General features: G+C 38.2%; 1 protein-coding gene across 3 annotated transcripts in view; it reads right to left on the bottom strand.

Moving 5' to 3' along the window:
- MLIP (muscular LMNA interacting protein) overlaps window positions 1-24556 on the bottom strand; it is a 122372-nt gene that overhangs the window by 3308 nt on the left and 94508 nt on the right. For all 3 annotated transcript variants that reach the window (XM_074895763.1, XM_074895765.1, XM_074895764.1), the window contains exons 12-13: window positions 21791-21979; window positions 7915-7968 (exon numbers count right to left, since the gene is read on the bottom strand). In XM_074895763.1, the coding sequence (XP_074751864.1) occupies window positions 7915-7968; window positions 21791-21979 (243 nt within the window). The remainder of the gene's footprint in view (window positions 1-7914; window positions 7969-21790; window positions 21980-24556) is intronic.

The following is a 24556-nucleotide window of genomic DNA, read 5'->3' as shown; positions in this document are numbered from 1 at the left end:
CTTTTGATTTATAACTACAGTTACTGAACTGGAGATGATTTTTCATGCATTGACATGTTTGAGGTGTTATAGTGCACATAGCAAATTTCAACAGACAAGCATCATCTTGGCTAAATGCATGTTAGAGGACATTTTAGACTCATGTTGGGTTTCCACTTCTTTTTGGACCACATCCTGGGAGGACAGAGCATGTGGCCAACCTTGCATTCACAATGGGATGGATGTTGTTTTCCTCCTTAGCAAGACTTCTGACACAGACTCCCACACTGACCTGGTACCCAAACTGAGGAGCTGGGTGGACCACAAAGTGGATGAATAACTGACTGGACCACTGGTCTAAAAAGACAGTAGTCAACAGTTCAAAGTCTCTGTTCCAGGTGGAATTTCAGAGGATGCTAGCATGATATCTCCGCTGGAGACCTAGGTGGTAGGAAAGCCTACATGTCCAGGAAGTCTGTGGATGTTACTAACTTGGAGGGGAGGGAGAGACTGATATGCTAAGGGTACAGCTCCTGCTCTGGAGGACTTTGACAGACTGGCAGAATGGGCTAGGAAGCACTTTGTGAGCAAAGGCAAATACAAAATCCTTCATCTGGTGTGGGACAAGGTGGGTGGAGGAAGTCAAGAACCCCATGCAACGGTACAGGCCAGTGACTGACTGGCTGGGTAGCTGCTCTGCAGAGAAGGACCTGATGTCTGGTTGACACCAAACTGAATGTGAGTCTGTCCACCCTTGTTGTGATGAAAGATAACTTCATATACAGTTGCATTAATTTGAGTATAGCCAGCAGGTTGAGGGAAGTTATTATTTCCCTCTGCTGGGCACTAGTGAGGCTGCATCTGGAACACAGTTTCCATTTTTGAACCCTCCCGATAGAAAAGAGTTGTCAAGCAAATAGAAGAAACCCGATGGAGGACCATCAGGAGGGTTGTGAGCATTCCTTTTTTTCTGGGAAAGGCATATGACCTGTGAAAGGAGGTTGCAGGGTTTGTTTAACCTGAAGAGTAGGCTAAGGGATATCTATTTTCCTTCTTCAGCTATTTAAGCAGGGTTTATAGACAGCTCAGGTTTGCATGGTGAAAGGAAAGGAGGCAATAAGTGGGGAAATTTTAACTAGCCATAAGGAAAAACATTTTTTATCATGAGTGGTCAAACACTATAACTAATTTTTGTCTGATTCTGTGATTCTAATTACTTCTGCATCACTTAAGTATTGCATAATAAAACAGCCTTCTTCAAACTATAACTGTGTTCTAATTATCTATTCAGAGCAACCTCTTTTCCTCTAAAACTATTACACAGTGCTCCCACTATTATTTAAAGGGAACAAAATACAACAGCTGTTTATTAAAGCAAAATATAATTAGATTAAAATGGCAGTATAAATGACATACTGACATTTTGTACTTTCTCTGTATCACATTTATATTAATACCCTTTCAGACTTTTTAATGTAAATTTATCATCTAAGTAATTAATTTACTGTAATTCTTCTTACAGTGATCATATTAGAAATAAAATCCTATAAATGCATAAAATGCTTTTTCCTTGTTAATATATGGTGCTCTAATATGCCCTTTCATGTCAGTAGGCTATAACTGAAACTTTTTACTTAAAACAAGATCTCATTGAAGCTGGCCAAAAGTATTGCTCAAATACCTGTTGCAGGTATAAATTTCCTGCTGTACATATAAAGTATTAAAAATTATAAAGCTTAAAGCATGGTAAAGTATGAAGTAAATAGAAAGTATGTCTGCTGACATTTAAAGGTTTTATTTGAGAATTTACAAATGTACATTGTTTGGATGTACCTTTCTATTTATAAATATTGGAAGACTGCAGTTTACTGTTCCCTTTTAGTGGTTCATCCATTTAGGTGGTTGAAGAATTTGTCACAGCTAACACCTGAAATTTTTATTCCTTTAGTAAAAGCAGTAGTTACTCCTATTTTTAAAGCTTATTTGCAGGGTCATTAAATTTTCAGTTAAATAAACAGTTATGATGATATGGAGAGAGCCTAGGGCTGCAGTCCTTGGGTTGGTCTAGATAAACTAAGGGTGGTGAGTCTGTTGTTCATTTTGTTCCAAAATATTTTATTCCAAAAATCACAGATCGAGTCAGAACAGTTCTCATTTTGGAGGCAAGTGAAATCAAAGGATTTTCTAATTTGCCTCATCCGAGACCTTTTTTTATGTGTATTGCTGTTACTCTTCGCTTTATTATTTGCTGCCTTCATCTCTATGCTTAGTCTCAGTTTGTGCAACATTCTTTATGAATTGCCTAATGTCCTCTAGTTCATCAGACAATTCATAAACTCTGTAAATTAGCAGTGCTGCAAAGACCACCGTGACCCTGCATCCCAGGTGTGGGAACAGAAGGGATGCTGACTGTGTCACAGTGTAACACACTTGTGCTCCGTGGCCTTGCTAGCCACAGAGCTGGCAGCAATGCTCTGCCATACTCGTGTATACCAGCTCTCCGCTCTCTGGAGGATGGGGCCATAATTTTATGCAAGACTGAAAATAAAAACTGAATAGCATGTCCATGGTGTGACAGGCAGAGAGCCCACATTAGTGTCTCCAAGGAAAACCCAAGGAGCAACGTAGTCGTTTGCCCCAATATGTCTGCATGCAGGGAAGGACCTGTCCCAGCACCAAATGGAAGAAGGCACTTGTACAAAGGAGTTGACATTTGAGTAGGAGCAGCTTTCGTTCCCTCTAGTTTCACTAGCTATCTACCATATCCCTATTCTTGCTTTGACAGGGATCTTCCTTACAAGTTGAAAAGGTATTGAACAGTATGTGAGAGCTGGATCATTACAGAATACCCAACCACCAGCAGCAGCGTCTCCCAGGCAGTTGTAATGACCTGGGAGAGAAAGCAGACTGTGCCCTGCCCTCGTACCTTCCCACCAGAGACAGGGAAGGGCAGGCCGCCGCTATGGGCACAGCCCATGCTCATCCATCCCTGCTTCATAATGATCATGATGTCAGGCAACTGTGGGGGGATTTTGCAAACTGAGATTATCTTTGTAAATCCAGGGTACAATGAAAGTTTTTTTAACTGGAAGAACATCACTCTGGTCTGGTAATGCCATTTGGGTTGGAGCTTTGGTTTAATGTAAAATCTCCTACATAAATTCTTTAGTACAAGGACTCTTTCATAAAACGGGTGTATTCTCTTCTTATATGTAGAATCTATCAATGATTAATACTAATGTTGACCTCTGACCAGGAACACTCCTTAAGTAAATAAAGATTAAGAGCAATGTATGACAGAACTTTGGACCTTATTGACATTTTCAAAGAACTTCAAATTTCAAGAACTTTTGCTATTAAAGTTGTTTAAAGTGGAGCAGGACAGATTGTTTCCTCTCGAAAAAAAAAAAAAAAAAGCGCTTCTTGTTCTAAAACTCTCACAAATTTGCATAAAAGACAGTCAGTGAAATCCTGTCACCACTGGAGTCAATGGAATGAGTTTTTTCTCATGGGGTCTTTTTATAAATGTTGACCTTACAGATGCTATTATTATCTGAAATAATTATTGCAGATCTTTCAGGAGTAACAGATAAGACAGAATAACAGATGCAGCAAAAGATTATACGTACCTAAAGTTATTGTATAATAGACTTGGGATTTTGCAAGTCATATTAATAAGGGTAACGAGTACATACTTTTAGCACCTGCATGCAATGTCTTTTTGTGACTATACAGGTAAACATGCCCCATGTTCTCTCTAAAGATTCTGACTTAATACAATTCTGAGAATGATTATAACATCATTTACACATCATAACCTGGGAAAACACTAGGTTTACTTGAAAGAAAGACAGTAGGTATTGGAAATTAATTGTGTATCTGTTGGTTAGGTTTTAAAGGAGTATCCTTCAGATCTCCTCCAACTAAAAAGCACTGGTTGTAGAGAAGGATTTCACAAGGAGGAGAATGTCCCTTATTTGTTCTCCTGCTTTCACAGGCAAGTGACAGACCTGATTTGTTTCACGCTGCTACAGAATGAAGCTAAAGTTCCATGAAGAATAGAATGTTGTTGGTCCGAATACAAAGGTAACTCCTTTTTTTTTTTTTTTTTTTCCCAGTAAATATTTTGCTTTGAGGAAAACAATACAAATTACTACATAGTAACAAGAAGCACCTTCCCTTCCCCTTTCTCATTCCTTCCTAAAAGTCAAGGAGGTGCTTACATTTCACACAGCATCTGTCCACCCACTCTTTTTTGGAATTGCATAAATCACACTGACTTTCTCTCACTGTATTTTTAGCTCTTATGAAGGAACATTGTGGGAGAAGTTGAGTATGAGCCTATACGTAGTTTTTTCTTTATACATAAAGAAGAGCATTTTGGTGAGGGCAGAGACTGTAGGACAGAGATCTAAGGTTCTTATGGCAGCAGTAAGAGTAATGTTGGGCTTATAACTTGACAGAACTTTTCCTAATCAGTTCAGCACCCAAACAGAACTTCACTGATAAAAAGGACATTTTATATTAGGTGGAGACTTGCAGGTTATGTAAACTCATAAAAGATAAATTCAGTATAAACTGTTCCTAGACTCAGGGGAGGTTCCTAAATAAGAATGAACAATACAGGTGCCTGAAAGATGTTGTGATGTAAAAAATCATCAACCAAGGCCTGCCTTGTTTTTTCAAACTGCACTGAAAAGGGAAAGCAGCATAATTTTGAAGAACCAACCACATAAAAGAGAAAATGGTGAAAATTTGGTGGTTCTTCAGAGGCAGCTCAACATGTCTCAAAGAAGCCACCACCTTCAGGGCAGCTAAGAAGAGTGCCCCACATGTTTTTTGCTGCTCTTGGCTCTATGTTGCTCTCCTGTCTGTCTTCAAGATAGCAGAAATGTTGATCTTCTTTTGCGTATCAGTGCTGTATATTTTCATCTCCAGCAATAGATCTCAAGAGAAATGGGTGTCTTTGTTTAGTCCTTCTTGACTGAGAATAAGTAAAGGGAGTAATCTCTAGATATATTTGTGTCTTCTATGACAGCCCCTAAACACGAGAAGACATATCTCGGTCTCAACATGGCCAGCATGGAGTCCCCTGGTCACCTCCTTCTGCTAAAAATGAGATTAAAAATTGGGGAAAAACATTAGATAACATGGCCTGTACAAATACTTTGAAAAGTTCATTGGAGAAGACCTTTGATTTGTAACAGAGAAAAGAGAAAATGTGTCATCTCTTGATGTTATTTCCTGACCAGCTCGTGAGACTGACACAATTATTTCTCTTGTATCTACATGTGGACTGGAGTCCACTTGTATAGTCATAGTCAGTTACAAAACCCACATTAGTGACAGGCCCCAGGGAAGCACCACAAATATTCAGCTTGCTCAGCTGTACCATATGGTGTCTGACACTTTTCTGAACTTTAAAGATAACTATTTGACTCCAGCTAACATTATTTTAAGTGGTAAATGACCATCACCCAATAAGATGTTAATCAAGAGAAATACAAAGAGTACAGATAACAGCCCAGATAAATCCTCTTCTTTCCAGTTGATGTCTTCAGTCTTTATGCATTCAACCACAATTTCATCAGAGATCTTTATTCTACAGGTCATGGTACAAATGTTCCAACTGCTGGAGTACATTTAAGATTTTTAATAAATTGGTTGATAGAAATTCTGTTCAAAGTGTTTGTTTAAAATACAAGGAAACTTTTATAAGACATTGTTACATATTTTATCTGCCTTGGAACAGACCAAGTTGGCCTCCAACCAAAGGAATTTTGCACTTCTGTTGTCATTGTCAATTCAGAAAATGCTACAACTTCATGTTTTCAAGAATATATCAGTCTCAGTAGTCTGACTTTACTATATCAGTATGAGATGCTTCACTTTCTGAACTGATCTTAATAATGCATCATTTAAATCATGTGTCTTGTTTCTTAAGAGTTCTCTTTGAGAAGATCTGTGTTTCCATTAGATCATGGGGATCTAGCTGATTGCTTTCCTCTATTTTATTTTCAAATACAGGAAAAGCAGCTGCATCATCAGAGGCTGCGTATATATGCACATATGCATACATATATATACACACACTTACACAAATACACATATGAACATATATGTGTATATCTACACATATTTTAGAGTGCCTGATGTAGTGCACATCTGTTTCATCTCAACACCAAATTAATCCTCAGAACTGTTCTCTCCACCCTCTAATGAAATACCTCTACTTCAGTAATATTTCAGAAACTTTACAAGTGAGATGGAAAAACAACCTATCTGAGAAAGTCAGCAAGTTATTTGTTGTCTAACTTCATTTTGTGAAGGCATCTTGGGGCTTCCCTTGGACAGATCCACAGCAGAAACCATAACAACTGTTTTCAAGAGAACTAAAAAGTAGCTCCTGGGAGGCAGAGAAAAGGGGTTTGATGGTGTAGAAATAAGCAGAAAGGTCAAAGGCAAGGAAAAAGGGAGGAGGCTGGAAGACTGTGATGAAGATTGAAACAAAAAGAGATATGCAGTAACTCTAAGTCCCTGGTCCCTACACAGAGAGGCCAGGGTTGCACGAAGAGTCGACATTCATGTCTCATATATTCCTGGTGCAGAACAGCAGTCCGTTGATCCACCCAAGTGAGATATCTAACTTTTTCTAACCTTTTTTTTTTTTTTTTTTTTTTAATAGAAACTCAGATAAACTGTGAGGATATACCGACAGGCTGTCAAGAATCTCAGAATCCAGGCAAACTGTTTCCAACATGTGAAGGCCTTGACCTCAAAACTTCCTCAATATTTTTCAAAGCAATGTTACTCATTTAATAGCAATTATTGGCAAACATCCATTTCATCTATTTAAATGATCATTTTGCTGATTTTGGCAAGACTATAATCTAATTTTAAAGTAATAAAATAAAAATAAACTGTATTATGAAAATGTAATTATCATTCCTATCTATACTGTTAAACATCAAAAAACGTGTGAAATAATTATGAGCATGCACCTGGTAACCAAAAGAGGTCTTGGTAGTTAAAAATTCACTCTTGTGTCATAAATGTACTCATACTGTTATTATTAGTAATAAGTTAGATCTTCTTATGTGAATTTCTAAAATAATATTGAAAATGTCCTTTAATTAAAGATGTTCTACTACATTCCAAAGCCTACAGTAATGAATATATAGCTAATTAAATTACATATGTTTATTTCAACAGTGAGGATATAATTCATCTTCATGTTCATGACCTTGTTGGAAAATGGCTTGCCTATGCCAGCAGAACCTTTTTAACTTTTATATGCTCTGTCTCAAGAGAAAATTGATAGTGTGTAGCGGATTGCTTCAGCTCTCACTGAATAAATTATCCAGGGTGGTAACTATTAAGGTCCTAGAGTTTAGATATGTAAAAGTAGTGGTGAACTGGCACTGAATTTAAACTTCAAGTCAATTTGTGTCCTTCAAATAAAACTGACACTGAATTTTGATACTGGACAAACTTGCACTATGTGTTGTTCTATGTTTTCTTGACAGTCCTTTATGAAATTCTCAATAGCTAATTATCCTAAGTGCTTCTGGTGGTTGCTGTGTCTGTATTTAAAACAGAAACAACAGCAGCGACTGCAAATTGTGGGATGCGTGATTTAAATGGGGCTAATTTAACAAATCCCACTTGCTAACAGCCCAACAACACATATCAGGAACCTGAAGTGTAGATGTTAGTGTTACTCCAAATTCACATAAGCAACACGGTCTGCAAAACAGCTCTGTTTTTTAATTCATTAATCATTAAGAATAATTAATGCTTACCTAGTCCATGCACTGGACAAAAGCAGATTTGAGAGGTCAGCACACTTTGGCTCATCAGCTCTACAAAAGCTACATAAATAAAAGATAAAGCTAGCATGCAAATGCTTAAACCCATTAAATGTCGACTGCTTACCTCCTTAGAGCTGAGTGTTTCATTTTCTGGAATAGGCACTATGGGATGACTGGGCTGCCAAGCCAGGATGTCACAAGTTGGAGAGAGCATGAGGTTAAAAATAGGAAAAATATATACATTATCAGTTCAATTTCTATATAAAATATCACTAAAGTTTAATAATGAGAGCCAATACCCTCAGTGATACAAAGGACAGCAAGGCAAAGAGATCTCATTTGTGTTCAGCAGGGTCCCTGTTGAACAGGCTCTTTCTTACTATTCCTTGTCTGTATGAAAATCTATTTCAAGGTATGGCCTGTTTTCTGTAATATCATATTCCCTTAACTAAAACTGTGGGGAAGCGGTAAATTACTTTTCAATTTTAAAGAGGCATCTCAAGTAAAAATCACAGCAAAGGCACCTGCCTTATAATAATTACAGTTAGTATGAGATAATGCACATAAAGTTACTTAAAACTGCAACCGTATTTCAGTCACTTTGAATATCTGTCTTATTAAATCTCATCCAAAAGAGTTCTCCTTAATCTTAAATTTCATAGACATAAATCATGTAAACGTTTAACTAAAAAAGCTGTATAACAGTAATAAGTATGTTCAGAAAAGAGTTTTAGATCCAGTAATTTTCCATTGGTTTGAGTATTATATGAGTTGCTTCTGAGTAATGAAGTTTGATGTATGTGACTCAGTTGAAGAACCATAAAAATTTCAATAATATTTTAATTAGAAAATAGGTAAGTAGATGAGCTGGAGCTTATAAAGGCAATGTTAAGATCATAAGCTTGTGAGGTTTTCCTGTACAGAGACACAGAGACATATTCTTTAGGGCAAAGGTTGCTGAAAGTGTTGAGACTTAGGTATTTCAGAATTCTACAAAAGCAAAGTTGGAAGAAGCCTGCTATTTTCAATGTATCAAAGGCATTACTTTGTTTTGCTATTTAGATCAAAAAGTAAATTAACAAATTATGTGTTGTTTAAAAAATATTTCTCTTGCCCTAAGAAAATTAGTTTTGGAAACTGTGCTTTTTGAGAAGCAAAACTGATCTGCTAAACTGGCCCTATATGCAAAGAAGGATACTGAAGTGGAATATACTCTGATTTTCTGCAATTTTATTATGGATCTGATATGTATTGCTCTCTCCCTTTGTAAATTTGCCCTGATTCATTTTCAGAAAAGCAGGAATCAACTCTAGCAACAATAGCAGCAACAACAGAACAAGAGCAGCATTCAGAGAAACTTTGAACCATTTATCTTTTTTTCTTTTTTGTCAAAAACGAAAAGGCAAGTGAATAACTTTAGTCATAAGATTATTTATTCAATAAATCTAGATAAGAGAATAATTTTAGGCAAAGGAAGGGTAAGTAAGGGGCAAGGAGCCTAGATCGTCTCAGCAACAACATCCCTCCGACCCTCTGCTGCACACCTGGCTCCCCTTTTCAGCTGGCACAGTCTCTGAGGTGGCCTCCAGACCTTACACTACCACACTGGTACAACCAGCTCTTCACGACAGACACAGGTGGTGTTTACAGTCTATGTGGGAGCTAGAAGTCCCATTTCCAAACCCAGCATCCTGCAGCTACTTAGGGTGGGCAATCCTTGGTGATACACCTGTGCAAAGTTCTAGCAACACCTGTGGTATTTTGGCAAGCTTATTTCACTGAAATAAACCCTAGAGTTGAGTTACCTACTGCCTCACCAGAATATGGTATCTCTGTAATCCAGGCAAAGTAAGAAGGGTCAACCACAAAGAGAAGAGGGATAGTATTGATCATTTTCTGTTTACTTTGTGATGTGCAGCTAAGCTCTTGAGAAGAATTGTCCACTGCTTGCAAGAAAGAAAAGCTCCCTAGTCAGATAGTGAGATAGTGATCCGAGAATGCAACAGCTCTTTTTCCTCAAATTGTCCAGAGAGCCAATCAATGAAAAATGCACTTTTATTGTGTTATCTTGTCCTGGCCTTTCTTGCTGGTATTCATTGCCTACCGTGTTAACCTGAAATGCCTCTCTGAGTCATGATTCTCCTTTATCTTGTTCTTGAGTATGAGGTCTCAAGTCCACCCTTAGACCTGATAAACATAATGTTCTTTTTTTTTGTCCAATACATATATTTGCCTCCTTTATTTTGATAACATCCTCTTTTCAAACTAAAGAGCCAACATGTATAACAGTCTCCATAGAGAAGGAAAATTATCTGTATTTTCTGAAGAGACACTGTTAACATTGGTTATGTTGGAGAGGCTTAACTGAAAGAAGTGAGAGGCAAACAAGGACTTCACTGACTAATAATGGGGCAAAAGTTGATACAAGCTTAAGAAAGAGAACAACTAAAAAATGTACAGTTGTCTCTCTTTTCACATAGCTTCTGTGGCATAAAACCCCTCAAGTTGCAGAAGAGTCTATGCATTCTACTAGTCACACATCTGGAGACCTGATTTTGCCATGACACAAGGTCTAGTCTTAAGGAAGTTATGTATGGCTACATTTACAAAGAACTTTAAGTAGTCCTTCAGTGAATATGGAGCACATAAGCCAAGTGCTGCATCCTTTCTGCTGAAACAATGTTTATTCTTGCAGGTCCCTGAAAGAAGGCATTGAGATCTTCCCTGGAATCATGGATCTGCTTCTGCCAGCTGCAAAGGAGCTGAGTGCCTCGGCCTCGGTGACTTCATCCTAACAAGCTAGAGGCTTGTTCTCTGTGTTATTTCCATCAAGTGAGAATGTAATCTGAAATGTGTCAGTCTTGCTGTGGAAAAGGTCCTGTGACTGTCCTCCCAGAGTTTAACCAAGAGACTACAGGATCTTATTCTTCCTTCCTTTATTTTTTCATATGACTTTGGTGTTCTTTAATGAACATCATGACAGTCCCACAAGCAGGATGGAACCTGCTGTCCCAGTACACTTGCTTTCTTCAGCTTCGTGGGTAATGGCCAGACTCTTTTGGAAAAGAGAGAAGTTTGAAAGTCTGCAGGGTGAGATAAGCACTGTAATCAGGTCTCTCACTGTCTGGGCAAATACTAAAGGAGGGCATTAGCATCTCCATGTTGTCTTCTCTGCATGTTGGTCAGCCCACGGTGTTTAGAGAACACTTACAGGACAAATAGCCCACCTGAGTAAACTCAGCCTCATACCTGAATCATAGTACAATTTAGAGCCCTAAGTACAGGGTAAAGATACTCACAGAATATGGTCATCTCTCTGCAAAGATGAGTCACCAACATTAGAGTACCAGGCAGTCCACTTACTTAAAAGTACCAGAATGCAAAGTAGACAGAACGAGGTGGGATTAGCCTTTCCTTACTAGACATTTTTTGGCTATCATTCCTCAGAGCCATATAGGAATGTGCCCATGTCCACAAGATCTGAAGTGTGAATGCATCTTGGACTATGTACCTTTTATGGGTGTGTTGTCTTACTGAGACCTCATCAAGCTCTGTCACTGGCAGACTTTCATCTCCAGGTCAAAGCAGCTGGCAAGAATCCCTATTTTCTTCTACAAAAGTAAAAGGATTGTGTCTGTTGATGGTGGCAGATGACAATATTGCTTTTGTAATGTCTATTCTTGTTTTCCTTTGCCAGTTACAAAATTCTTACAAGGTTAATTAATAATTCTTAACTTTTCCAGATGTCACTCAGTTTTCTGGTAAAGTCACATTTTGTTTATTACTTCTAAGAACAGTGAAAAAGCAAACTAAACAAACCTGCATTTGTGGTTGCAAAAATTGTACTGGGGACAGCGCAATATCCTGACAGTATATGAGTATTTGCAGCATGTAAATTCAAAGGGAAATTACATACCTGGCCAAAATAACCTCTTACAGACTCAGTCAAGGCTTAGAAAAGAGATGGTTATATAACATCTCAGACCTTTGTTCATTTAGCTCTGTAGAGTAATCAGCAAGATATATTTGCCTTTAAAAGGTCAGTTTATCTTTATTGTGCCATGAATCACAGCTGCTTCTGCACTAATTTAAAGCTTTGTGAGGTGTTCTCAGTGTAAGACCTTTTTCATAAATCTAAGTCACTCTCTAGAGGGTGTGACACTTTTGCTAATTGAGGTTTAAAACCCTTTGGAGCCAGCAAGATAATGTACATAAGAATGTTTCCACTATAGTAACCAGAGAACATTCACGCATGCACTATTTTTTCAAACTACTCCACTGAGTCTTTAATACACTTTGAAAAAAAAAATTAGGTACTCTAGACTTATGAAACAGAGAGTCATTCCTTCACAACAGGAAAAATTACTAATTTCTCAAAGACTAGAAAAATGTATTTATATATGCATAACAAGCAAACTATTTTTATAGAACAATTTTATAGATAACCACTTTTTCTGAGTACAGGAACATGAAATCTAGGATACTAGTAAATGGTAAAACACCCAGAGCAGCAGAGCAAGGACTACCTTAAGCTAATGGGAGAGAAACTATGTGATGTAAAGGGACAACTTAGAATTATGATGTCTATAGTCTCTCTGAAATGACACAGTATAAAAGCGATTTCAAAGATTCAGTCAGTTAAGCACCCAATTCTTTTGCACCTTTCACCTCTCTATAAAGGGAAATGTAAAGTAGAAATGGTGACCTCAACATTTATAATGTGCCTCCAGCCATGTATGCAATAGAACATCGTGACTGACTTGCAAATCATTATTACACACTACTGTGCCTGTGCATTTTTAACCTGATTTCAAAACTCTCTCCAGATGTGGATAAGTACCTGCACAAGAGGGACAACTCATACTCAGACATGGTTCCCTCAACAGGTTCTTAAAGGACACAGTCCTGGAGAGCACCAGAGTGGGGTGAGACTGAAAGATATGTCTCTGAATACCAGAGCCTGGAGGAGTTACAGGACTTTGCACTAGGGATTCCTTATCTCTAAGTGGAGTGGGAGGAAGGGACATGCACACAAGCCCAGCAGGGTATCGATTTTTCTTGGGCTGCCTTTTGCCCAGGCCAAGTTCAACTTCTCATGCTGAGCTAGTCTATAATGCAATTGGCTGGGGATTTCCTGTCAAAATGATTTTTCAATGAAAAATACTAGCAACAGAAAAATGAAGCTTTCTGCAAAACATTTTGATCTTTCTTGCAAACTCTCACTAGTCATTTCAAAAATTAAAACAAAGTGTTGAATCATAAGAAATCCCATCTGTAACTGGAGTATTATGTTTTCTGACCTGGATGTTTCATTTCAGATCACTTCCATAAAATATATTTCACTCTCAGTGCACTTCATGGGAATCATAAGAGCCTCTATTTTCTGCTGTGGGCTAATCAAGCCCTGCAGTTCCTCACAGGGTTAATTTCACTATGGGTGATTGTGGAAGCTGATGGCCAGCAAGAGTACCAGGCCCATAATGAAGACTTGAGGCCTGAGAACAACAACCTACACACCCGCAGAGTAAGGCAGCAGAGGAGACAAACGTATTCTAATCACAGAGATTAGAACTATCTTCTTTGAGTTAGTTCATATAACCCAAATGATACATATTGATTTCTGGAGTATTAAAATGTTTTCAAATTTTCATCTGTATTGGAAAGGAAATTTCAGAATTTCCAACAACACAAGTGTTTGAAATTTCCTCCAGCATACTGACTGCGAAGTATTTATGGACTCACAGAAATCAAGTTATTGCTTAGAAGAGACATTGCTTCTCTGCTCCAGGAAGGGTCTCATAGCTCACTGACTGATAACAGCCGAAGAACTTTAACTGCTTTCCAGGTGAGAGTGTAAGATGAAATGGATTTAATTTTCAGAGCTGACCTTCCTCCCACATACTTTCTTCCCGGATTAGCTTCAAAACTGAATAACCTCTGTTTTCTGAGTAAGCTTCTCATGCAACAGAGATCTCTGACCTTAGCTATTTTAAATCCAAACCACAAACTTGGACTGAATTTTCAAGAGTACACATGTGTAACTGTCACTTACTATATTAAAATTTGCATTAAGATCATATTCTGCCTATCATATAACTACTGAAATGATAGCCCCTGTTTAATTAAGAAAGAGAAATCTAGTACTGTTATTTACAGTTTATCATATACAATCTCTCCATCAAAGTTCAGAATACTTTGCCAAGAAGAAAAAAAAACACTAATACCTTGAAGTTCGTAACATCTCTGTAACATAGGTAAACACTGACTTCTTTAATTCAAGCTCTAAGTACGTACTTGGAATTTCACCAGAACTAATTACATTTTATACATTTTTCTAACATAACTGGAAGTGGAGTTAATTAAGGCCATATTTCAGAGTACACATTATATCAATACTTGCAATAAAAGTTAAGTGAATTCTAATTGTGCCAATTTGCCCTTTAAAATGGAGAGTTTCCAAAGGTTCATCACCTTACTGTTTACTTTTCTTTGATATCTTGGAAGAGTTTTTTACAACCTAAAAAAGCATCAAGAAATTGTCTAGAAACATTTGTGTTCAGTGATGACTACAGATACAAATTTTTCTATAGCTCTAGGTGTTTTGGGATAGTTTCCATTCATTATGAATTTTTTTTCCTTCAGACTTTGTTTTCTCACTGTCTTCAATAAAAGAAATACAAGTATCATTTTTATTTCTCAGACAAGTTACATGTCCACCAAATCTTGATATTTTTCACTCAGTATATTTCTGCTTTTGCTATTAATAACAACTTTTACCTCTGAGCAGCTTCTGTTCTTTGTGATGTTGTCTTTTGTTTTTATTACTATACTGCAAGCAAAAACATGTCTGCAGGTTGAAGTTACTATTTGCCAAACCATTAATAGAGATTATTTTTAACATTCCCATTTTCTATAGTTTCAAATTCCCCTAGAAATGGAGTTGTGCCCAGTCCTAATTCAGTTATAGATCAGAATCCTAGCATCAGAAGCAGCCTCCAAGCTATGGTAAGCTTGCCCCCATCACCATGGGGCATGTGATAGAATCCCCTTCACAAGCCAAATGAGACATTAGAAGCAGATACTAGGAATGTTGTTGTAATTGGTCTGTTGTGTTTCCTTTGGTTTTAATTGGTCTGTTGTGTTTCCTTTGATTGTTCTCCTAAGATGTGTGTTCACATATTAATTGGAAGATACAGAAGGATAAGATAAAGACATCTCAGAAATAAGCTGTTAGTTAGGGTCAGAATTTCTATTATATTTGGTATTGGTTTATGTATTACAAATGTATGACTGATATCCACTATGCAAAAGACTGGAAGATCAGATCTTAAAAAGCTAGACGTAAGACTGAACTCAAGTTTTGTATTATATAGTGACTTCTAAGAATGAAGACAAAGGATTTTAAAGTACTTTTTGGTGCTCGAGACTGGTTTAAGCTACCCCAGCAGACACAGCCTGTATAAATGAGAAGGCAGAAAGGCCCAGAAGTGGTTGTAAGTATGTTCCAAAAAGAAACTTGGGCACAGGAAGCACATTTCAATTTCTAAGTATGGAAAGTGCCTGCTGGGGTTTGATCCTACCACGTTCAAGAAAACAACTTTCTGTGTGCATGTTTTCTAAATGAACAGAAGTACACCAAAGAAATACCAGGGTCTTACCATTAGCAGCTTCTCCTAGACGAAATAAGACAGCAAGGCTCTCAAAGTTGCCTAATGACCCAAACCAAAAGGAGTGACACAGTAATCAATTCCTTTTTTTTGTTTGGAAGAGCTGTCTCTGCAGGAGAGAGTAGCAGAGTTCTTTCCAGGTAGCGCCAGACTTAAGCCATCTCCACATTAAGTGCACACTGCCATTTCTCCTGTTGAGCCTAAACTACCTTTGTATTCTGTTGCTAATTTGATGGCTTCAAAGAAAGCAATTGATTACCAACATATGATCCTTCTAACGTTTTTTAGGAGAGATGCCTTTCTTTAAATATGAGCTGAGCAAGAACTCTAGAAGCATTTTCTGTAGGCATTATCAAACCAAGTCCAAAGTGATAGAAATGTCATCTAAATATAATATGATTAAAATAGCTCACTAAGCCCAAGCAATGCCATAAAAGAGTATACAAAAGAGACACAACAATATTATGCATTAATATTTTCCCAACAAGGAGACCCAATTTGTAGCACAGCACTAATGAACTCGTTTGTTTGCTGCCAATTTCTTTTTCTACTCTAAAGCAATTGTTCTGGATCACAGATAGTAGAAGGTTGATCAACCACAATACACCTACACAAGTACAGCATTTAAATATCAAAGTTCAAAACAGAGAAAGAAACTCTCTTCTAGAAATAAAAGCAGCTGGGATGATGTCTGGGAGAAAAGTGCTTTTCCATGGCAACCTCAAAAGGCTGCCGCGTTCACAGAATGTCAATTCCCACTATACTGCTATTAATCAAATAAAACATCCAATGAGTTGGAGATGGGATGGTGAGGTAAACACCACTGATTTAATTTTTAAAAAAATAAAGATTCCCTTTAAATATTCTGCTTACCTCTGAGCCTGCAGAACCGCAAGTGATTATGGAAGGCTGACACTTCCAACACAACAACATTTAGTGATTTCAAGAAAACTCCATTTAGGTCCAGGAAAAAAATTAAATTGTCTTGAATCCAAAGTTGGACATTAAAGAAAACTTGTCCTCTGCAAGCTTGGACCTTTACACTTGTAAGTAATGATCAGGTACAGAAATGGTAATTTTTTAACATTCCTTATACCTCCTGCAAAAAGTCAGTTCCATCCAATAGATTTTCAAGGGTGTGTTGCTAAATATTTAACCAACATGGAGATTTTCACAGGGATATACATGAATCGTGTGCTCAGCCCTTGCTGACAGAAAGAAAAGGCAGTCTGAAAGTCAGTAGGAACTGAAAGGCAGTCCCCGGCTGAGGAAACTACACCCACTCATCCCCTATCTCTTCACTTGGGCAGCTCATGCATTTCTCCTTCAAAATGACAGCTGGTTTCCCAAAATCTAATGCTCTCTGCCCTGACAGATATTTACATCAATTGTGTCTCCATGTGAATCACAGAATCATAGAAGAGCTGAGGTTGGAAGGGTCCAACCTTTTGTGGGAAAGGGAGCCTAGATGAGATTATCTAGCACTCTGTACAAACACAGTTTGAAAACATCCAGTGAGGGACCTCACCACATCCCTACGGAGGTTGTTCCAGTCATTGGCTGTTCTCACTGTAACAAAATTCTTTCATGTAACAAGATGAAACCTCTCCCGGTGCAAGTTGTACCCATTGTCCTTTGTCTTCTCCACGTGGCCCACTATGAAGAGAGAGCCTCCATCCTCTTTGTAGCCACTTATTAAGTACTGGAATATTGTGATGAGGTCCCCCCTGAGCCTTCTCTTCTCCAGGGAGAGCAGACCAAACTCCTTCCGTCTTTCCTCATAGGGCAGGTTCTCCAGCCCTTTGATCATCTTCATGGCCTTCCTTTGGACTCTCTTCAGTCTGTCCTCATCTTTTTCGAACTGCAAGGACCAGAACGGGACACAGTACTCCAGGTACAGAGTTCTGCTCTTCCACCGCACACAGTCCTCCATTAAAGGCTGGAGGGATTCCCAGCAGAAGCACGCTTCAGAGTTAATTACAGAGCTAAATGTTACCTCAGGCTCTCCATCATTACAACAGTTGCTTTGAAGTTCATGTTTCTGATCTGTTTTATTTCAATCAAAAGGAAACTGAACTTGTTTTTTTTATAATAAAAAGTTCAACTCATATAATTATTCAAAACCAACGAGTGTAAATAAAATCAGCAGTGCCTGGTGCCAGGGGGCAGAGTGGGGAAGGCAAGGACAAGGGAGATGACAGGCCAATGAGAACAGAATCAGATCACTTGAATGGGCAACACTTATTTCAAAAGCAGCCTGTACACAGATGAGAGGAGAGAACCTTTTCTGCTCTTCTCCAAGCAGAAGGACAGACACAATACCTTGTTTCCTTCTGCCTCTTCCCATCAAAGCTAAAACCACATTGTGAAATGATTTGGGGCACAACTTACGTATCGCACCACTCTGATCAGTTATAATCTACAAAACCTGCCAGGTCTATCTTTCAGCTTCATCTGTGTTAATGCCATCAGCCACAAAGATTCAGGTACTTGATGGAGTTTCAGATAAAACCAACCTGGCACTAGGTCCAGTCTGCCTAAACACCACAGTGTCCATTCAGTAAAGGATTTCAGATAGAGACAGCTGTTACTTTCTTATGCCCTGAGCCAACAAATGAAATGATACTGGTTTTAGGAGCTCACCATATCTAGCCTCCCTAATATAAGACACAGGTGATCATTCTGTTTTTTCCCATATCCTATTTCCCACTTCTGAGGGAACACTTGTTTAAGGTAATTTTTTAATGAAAGTGCAGATGAAGAGTAACAACTCCATTTGCTGGCACATCCTGTCCATTCTCAGTAGTGTATTTACAACATATTTTAAATGACCGCAAGAACTTATGGCAGCAGGTTTTGCCCTCTAGTGGCACATGGGCAAAATACAACACATAGCTAGAAATGTATCTATAGGTTGACCAGTGGACACAGACCATATGTTTACAGGGTGGCTGGAGAGACAGCAAGTAAGTCACAGTGCATATTAACCCTTATCTCGAGGGATGAGGAATGAGAGAGAACTCCGGGGAATTTACAGAGATGACAGTACAGGTTTAACAGAGAATGGAAAGAAATTCTCGTGATGTCAGGATGTTGTTTATGGAATGGGTCTAACAGTTTGATATTTCAACACCTGACACTGTATCTACTGTACTGTGTTTTCTGTTACTTCGAGCATTTATTACAATAAATTAAATAATTTCCTTTTAAAAACATGAACAGCTCAGACTGTAGTTGTGTGGCGCAGAAGACAGACTTATTGCAAGAAATAATGGGCAAATATTGACAGGGTTTTTATCAACATATATTAACTCAAATGTTACATATAGATCATGTGAATGAGATTCAAATTAATCTTCATTTGGTTATCAAAGAATGTTAATACTATATACCAAAACAGAAACATTAAAAAAAATACTTTTACTGGTGAATATTTACTCCTTGTATAAATAAACCTCAGTTTGTATTAATCTAGACCAGTACTGACATCTGATTGTTCTGTTTCCCAAAGTATTGGGCCACACCTACCTAGAGAGTGACCTCAGTTCATATACACAGTACATTTTACTAAAGGTATTTACTAGTACTATCAGTAATGCTTAAAAATCTTACCTACCTCTGACACTTAAGTTGTCTCATTTTATATCTCTTAACTTTATCTTCATTGGCTAAAACTTCAAAATTATTGAAAATAATTAAATAATTCAATTTTTTCAATCATTAGGAAAGAATCAATGGTAAATTGAGTTATACTGAAAATTCTCCAAAGTCTCAAGAAAGGTATTAATCTTAAAAATCTTTGTCATTCTCACCAGTACTGCTTCAGAAGATCTACTTATTGATATTTTTTTTGGTACTAATCATGGTTAACATCATAGATTCCCATAGATTTTCACTAAATCTTATGGGATGGAAGAGAGAATTTGCTACATTAATTAAATTAAGGGATGCGTTTGGAGAAACACAAGCATTATCATTGCATGTGGTCTTGACCAAAGTCAAGAGCCTATTTCACTTACACAACAAGAGGGATGCCAGTGGTAAGTCAACCAGAAGCCCAAATGTGTGAACTTTTTTGCTTAAATTGTCACAGCATGTCAGTACTAGGGCTTCATCTAAAGCATAGTCCTCTCAATTAGTTCCCTGATGACTTAAACATTGAAAATGCTGCTGCAGAAGTATTTGAAGTAAAATTAAATGATCCTCTGAGATTTTCTTTGATTGAATACAGCACTTTCCTGTGATTTCTGGCCTATGGATGATGCTGCTCAACCTTGGAAAGTTGCAGACTTAAACAAAGTGTCAGAGTTAAATATGGAAGTAAGAATATAAAAATATACATTTTTTTTTAAATAATTTAAAAAATAAAAGCTGTTTACAGATGTGTGAAGTTTATAGGAAAACCATGTAAAACACCTTTGCTAAACAGTGGACAGAAAATAATTACCCAAGTAAGAGGGCAATTTTATGTTATACAAGGAAATGGAAGAAATCAAAGAGATGATGTAATGCTCATATTTACATTGTACAGGAAGAACCTGCTAACATCAGAGAGGTGTGGCTGCATTTGTCAGTTTGAAAAGCTCACAAAGGTTGCTTGGAACCACAAAAGTTCCTTGAGATAAAAAATTGTGAATAAAGAGGCCTCGTAATCATCGCCATGTAGGTGGAATGCAAATACACAGGCTGGGCTGTCCTATGACCTCTGCAGTCAAGAGTTTTGGGTGCACGGTGCGATAGGAAATTAGAGCAGGAGTAAAATTTCCTTATTTCAGCAATTATTCAGCAAGAATATCCCTATTTGAGGAAACATCTAACATGATATACCAAAAAATTACACTATCTTATCTTCAGACAACTTTTCCTGCCTTCCTATATAAATTTCTGAGTTTCTAACAGTGTTTTCATTAGCAACAGCAAATACCCAATTTCATTATAGAAACAGGCTTCAGCGGTCATATGAACTGTTTGTTTATTCATGTGAATGCCCTGCCAGGAATCAGGAAACTTGTTGAAAAATACTTGATCATAAAATCATTGCTTCCTAAATAAACATGTTAGACCATAGTAAAAATTGAAACAACAAAATCCCATCTAGCAGACGTGAAAAGGTCCTTTTGTTCAGGGTGCCTCAGACAGCATGGAAGGTTGGTTTTAAGTTTAGTTTTAGTTTTAGTCCATCCTAACAAGTGGGTAAAAATGATAAATTCTATAAATCCCACAGGACAGACAAGCCAAATTCAGACACTGCTGATATTACCTATTAACCTTAATTATGCTTCTATAGTCAACAGGGAGAGAAAGGCATTTTCACGCATTTCTTCAGAGTCTGACCAGCTGACATACATTCTCTGCAGAGGTGATACTGCTCTCCAAAGCAGTCTTGGGTCCCAATGTACCTGAAACTTATAACATGTATTTCATCCTAGTGCTTCCTCTCATGAGAAAATCATGATGATAGCCTAAAGAAACAGCACCTAATGCCTGTATTTTAACCTCTTGCATCCCAGATAAAGCACATTGTACATCAAGTGATGTATGTGATGGAGTGAAGCTATCTCTCCAGGCATTGTTTGAGCATTTGCAGACAGATTCTGTGTTAGAAAAAGAGGACATGGGAGTGATGCATCTGAGGTGTCCAAACAACATCTTCCATAGATTTCCACAAATGATGCATTTCTAACACCAAACGGGGTCTCTTCAGGTATTGTAAATACCTCATGCCAGCTGCTCTTCGAAAATATGTCAGTTAAGACATAGGGCCTGGTTTTCACCTTACAAAGCTTATTAGCCAGCCCTGTCACCCACACACCTTGGACTTCAGAGATTTTGTCTCACTTCACTGCTGTTTGAAAGAAGACACAAATTTCAGCAAGGGTAAGATTACGTTTGCATTGGTGAGAGACAACTGCTTGTCAGGATGTCAGATAAAGCAACTGGAAAAGCTTGTATTTCTTTCAGGTTAGCCTCCCTTCCCTCAGTCCCCAAGAAAAAGAAATACCCCATTATTTTAGTACGGGTAAATGTTAATTTCATCCCTCTGAGTATGAGGGATGAAATAGATTATTCCTCCTTTAGAGAACAAATAGCTTGAATGAAGAGTGGTGGGAGCCCTGTACTAGCTGGTCTGGAGGAAGCAAGCCCAACAAAAGCTGTACTGAGGGAAGGAAAAGCAGTAATACATCCAGGGACACTGGAGACACAGGCTGCTCTGAGATGCATCTCCCAGAGCACCTGCCACCACTGAATCATAATAACACAGCTGAATTCTGCCTAGAATTAAAAGGGTAAAAGCCTGACAAAGCTCTTAGTCACAGCACACTTCACGCTCACCTTATTGTACAAAGAGTTGTGACTGTAAGGGCTATAAGGATTCTCATGAACATCACATGTGATGGAAGACAAGTGGCTGAAAGGTCCAGGGTTTAGACAGTCAGCAAGGGAGATGGACGGAGGACGCAAAGGGGGCTTAGTTGGAGGGATCAGTTTAGTTGGATACAGAGGGTGTAGGAGAGGAGTCTCCTATGAAAAAAAAGAGAAGTAAACAGAAACAGATTAATGGATGCTAAAAGGAAGCTTTGGACAGAAAGCAAAGTGCTTGTCTTGCATAGTTTTTACATTTCATAGGGTTTGAGGATTAAAGATACTCTACCTTCATGCCAGTCAGTAGAATTGCTTTACACGAAGCACTTTCATCAGCATGGAAGTACACTTACAAAAACCTGCTGTAAATGTCCCATTAAATCAGTTATCCTTCAACTGGGTTCCAGTGCATCTCCCTCTTGCAGCTCAACGGATGCTCAAGTGACAGAAAAGGAAAGCCCACAATGATCTTATGCTAAGATAAATGGCAACATTTTGGGACATTTTGGGAGAGGGTGGCTTGGAAGCAAAACGGATCTGAAAACAGTGTCTGAGAGGTACAAAAGAAAGTCTGCCTTACCTATAGCAGAAGCACTTCAGTCTTTTTAACAAGCCTTTTCAGCCATTTAAATGTTAAAGCACTGAAGGTGCACACCATATATTTCACTACTGCAAGTTGTCAGCAGCTAATAGTGTGTCTGGTTAAAAAAACAGTATGTTTTTTACCTAATAGATAAAATCCTCTAAGAAAAAGTTATTTTTAAAAGATTTGGGATAGAGTCAGGGAGGCATACCCAGGTTTTGTCACAGATCTCGTGCTTAAGTTTTGTCTAGGCCATTGACAAAACACATCCCAAATTCTCACCCGCTCAGCTGACTGAGTCTAGACCAGAAACTCCCCTGTGCACTGTACCTTTGAGCTCAAGACCCAGAAAATTTGTGACTAAGACCTGTGATTAGTTCCAGCAGAAGCTAACGTATCACCCGCCAAAAGAGTGAGCGTGAGCAAATGAGCGGATCAGAGCCCAGCAGCGGTGAGTGGCTGGAAAGGAACCAGGCAGCACTCGCTCCACACCAACATTGCCTCCTGCCACTCCTCCTTAGAGGCACCAGCCCTGCTTCTGCTAATGATAAACCTTGGCAAACTGCTGCACAGCTTCATGACAAGTGTAACTAATATCTCTTTAGTTCGTCTTTATCTTTCTCTTCCAATGCCCAATGTGGTTTTTTTTTTAATGACAAAGGAGCCTATGTACATTATTTTAAATAAATATTTGCAAGCACATGAATTATCTAACATTCATTATGATTTGATTTCATATTATTATGTAACAAAATGCCCTATTAAAAAAAAAAAAAAGATTGTTTCCACAGTTTAAAACCAAAGATTTCATGAAGCTGTCACATCAGCACTTCTCATGAGTTACATATACTCATATATAGCATATTTTATGGTGCTTTTTTGAACAAATTGGAGCATAACAGCAAAATTCCTGAAACATTACTGTAAAGTACTAAGCAAGAAGAAACAAAATTTTTATCATAATAACAAAATTACCATCTTCTGTAAGGACATCTAAAAGTGTTGGAAGACTAATGCTGTCAGATCAGAACCTCAGAAACACCACACTCTGTCTCTAAGAAGTGTTTCATGGGGGGATATCCATTGAATAGCCAGTGCTACAAGTTGTATATGTGCCCGGGGGGGGCGGGGGAAGAGCAGCATAAACTGAGAAAAAGCCAAAATAATTTTTTTTTTTTCCCTGGTTTATAAATTTTAGTCTGTGAGCCGAGCTACATCCCTTCCAGACAATCTTTACTAATTTAGCAATCTCTTTTTGTCTCTTTCCATTACTTTGGATTATCTACAAGAGAACAGCTCCTTGTTAAAGCAAAAATTACTGTATTTTTACAAGGCAAATTGCCTTTTCTGCATGGTGACATCTCTTAATGAAGTGAAAAGCAAACAAGCTACTCTGTTGCGCAAAAAAGGTGTGTGTTCCACACAGGGACATAAATCTGAAGGTCAGCAGTTATGGCTGGCTGCATCATTATGTCTCAAACTGAATGTCACCCATATAGTTACCAGTGTCACACTGAGAGGTTTGGCGAGGAGGGGAGGTACTGAAGAGTTTAAGAAAAATCAAAAGAGAGAAGCCAATAAAGTTGATGATATCTGGAACCTCATCTAGTCTGTACCATCCGCAAAGATTCAGCCTGACAGGGTGTTCCTTTCAAGATGGGCTGGGTGAAGGAGGGGCAGCAACATCACCTCAGGAGGGTGTTGTTGGCAATGGTATTATAAAGAAGGGAAAAGAAGATGCAGAGAGGGGGAGAGAACAGAAATGTAAGAGCTCAAGCTCCCAGCAGCACTGGGGAAATCTCCAAAGAAAACCAGGGAAAATCAGTAACAGTATGAAAAATTTTCACCTCAGCCACAGTAAATGTCTGCTAAATTTTTATTTGTGGACTAGTGGACTATCACTGACCCTTTCACAGAAAGCAAAAAATTTAGCTGCTAGTCTCCTAGTTTTAATCCACAGCTCTCATATCCCATGAAAGCAGTCAATTTATCTAATTTTGGGGTAATATTGGTGTGAACCCCTCCCACTCTTTGGAAGCCAGACACTGTGCAGCGAAAAATGCTAACTACTGAGAGCAGGTGAAGAGGAATAATGTGTCCTTATAGGCTAACAACACCGTGGTTAGAGACAACCACCTCAATTTTCAAGCTGT

This window comes from Athene noctua, chromosome 1 (assembly GCF_965140245.1).
Source record: "Athene noctua chromosome 1, bAthNoc1.hap1.1, whole genome shotgun sequence".
Classification (NCBI taxonomy): Eukaryota; Metazoa; Chordata; class Aves; order Strigiformes; family Strigidae; genus Athene; species Athene noctua.
The sequence above is the reverse complement of the archived record's forward strand: the minus strand, read 5'-3'. Positions and strand labels throughout refer to the sequence as shown.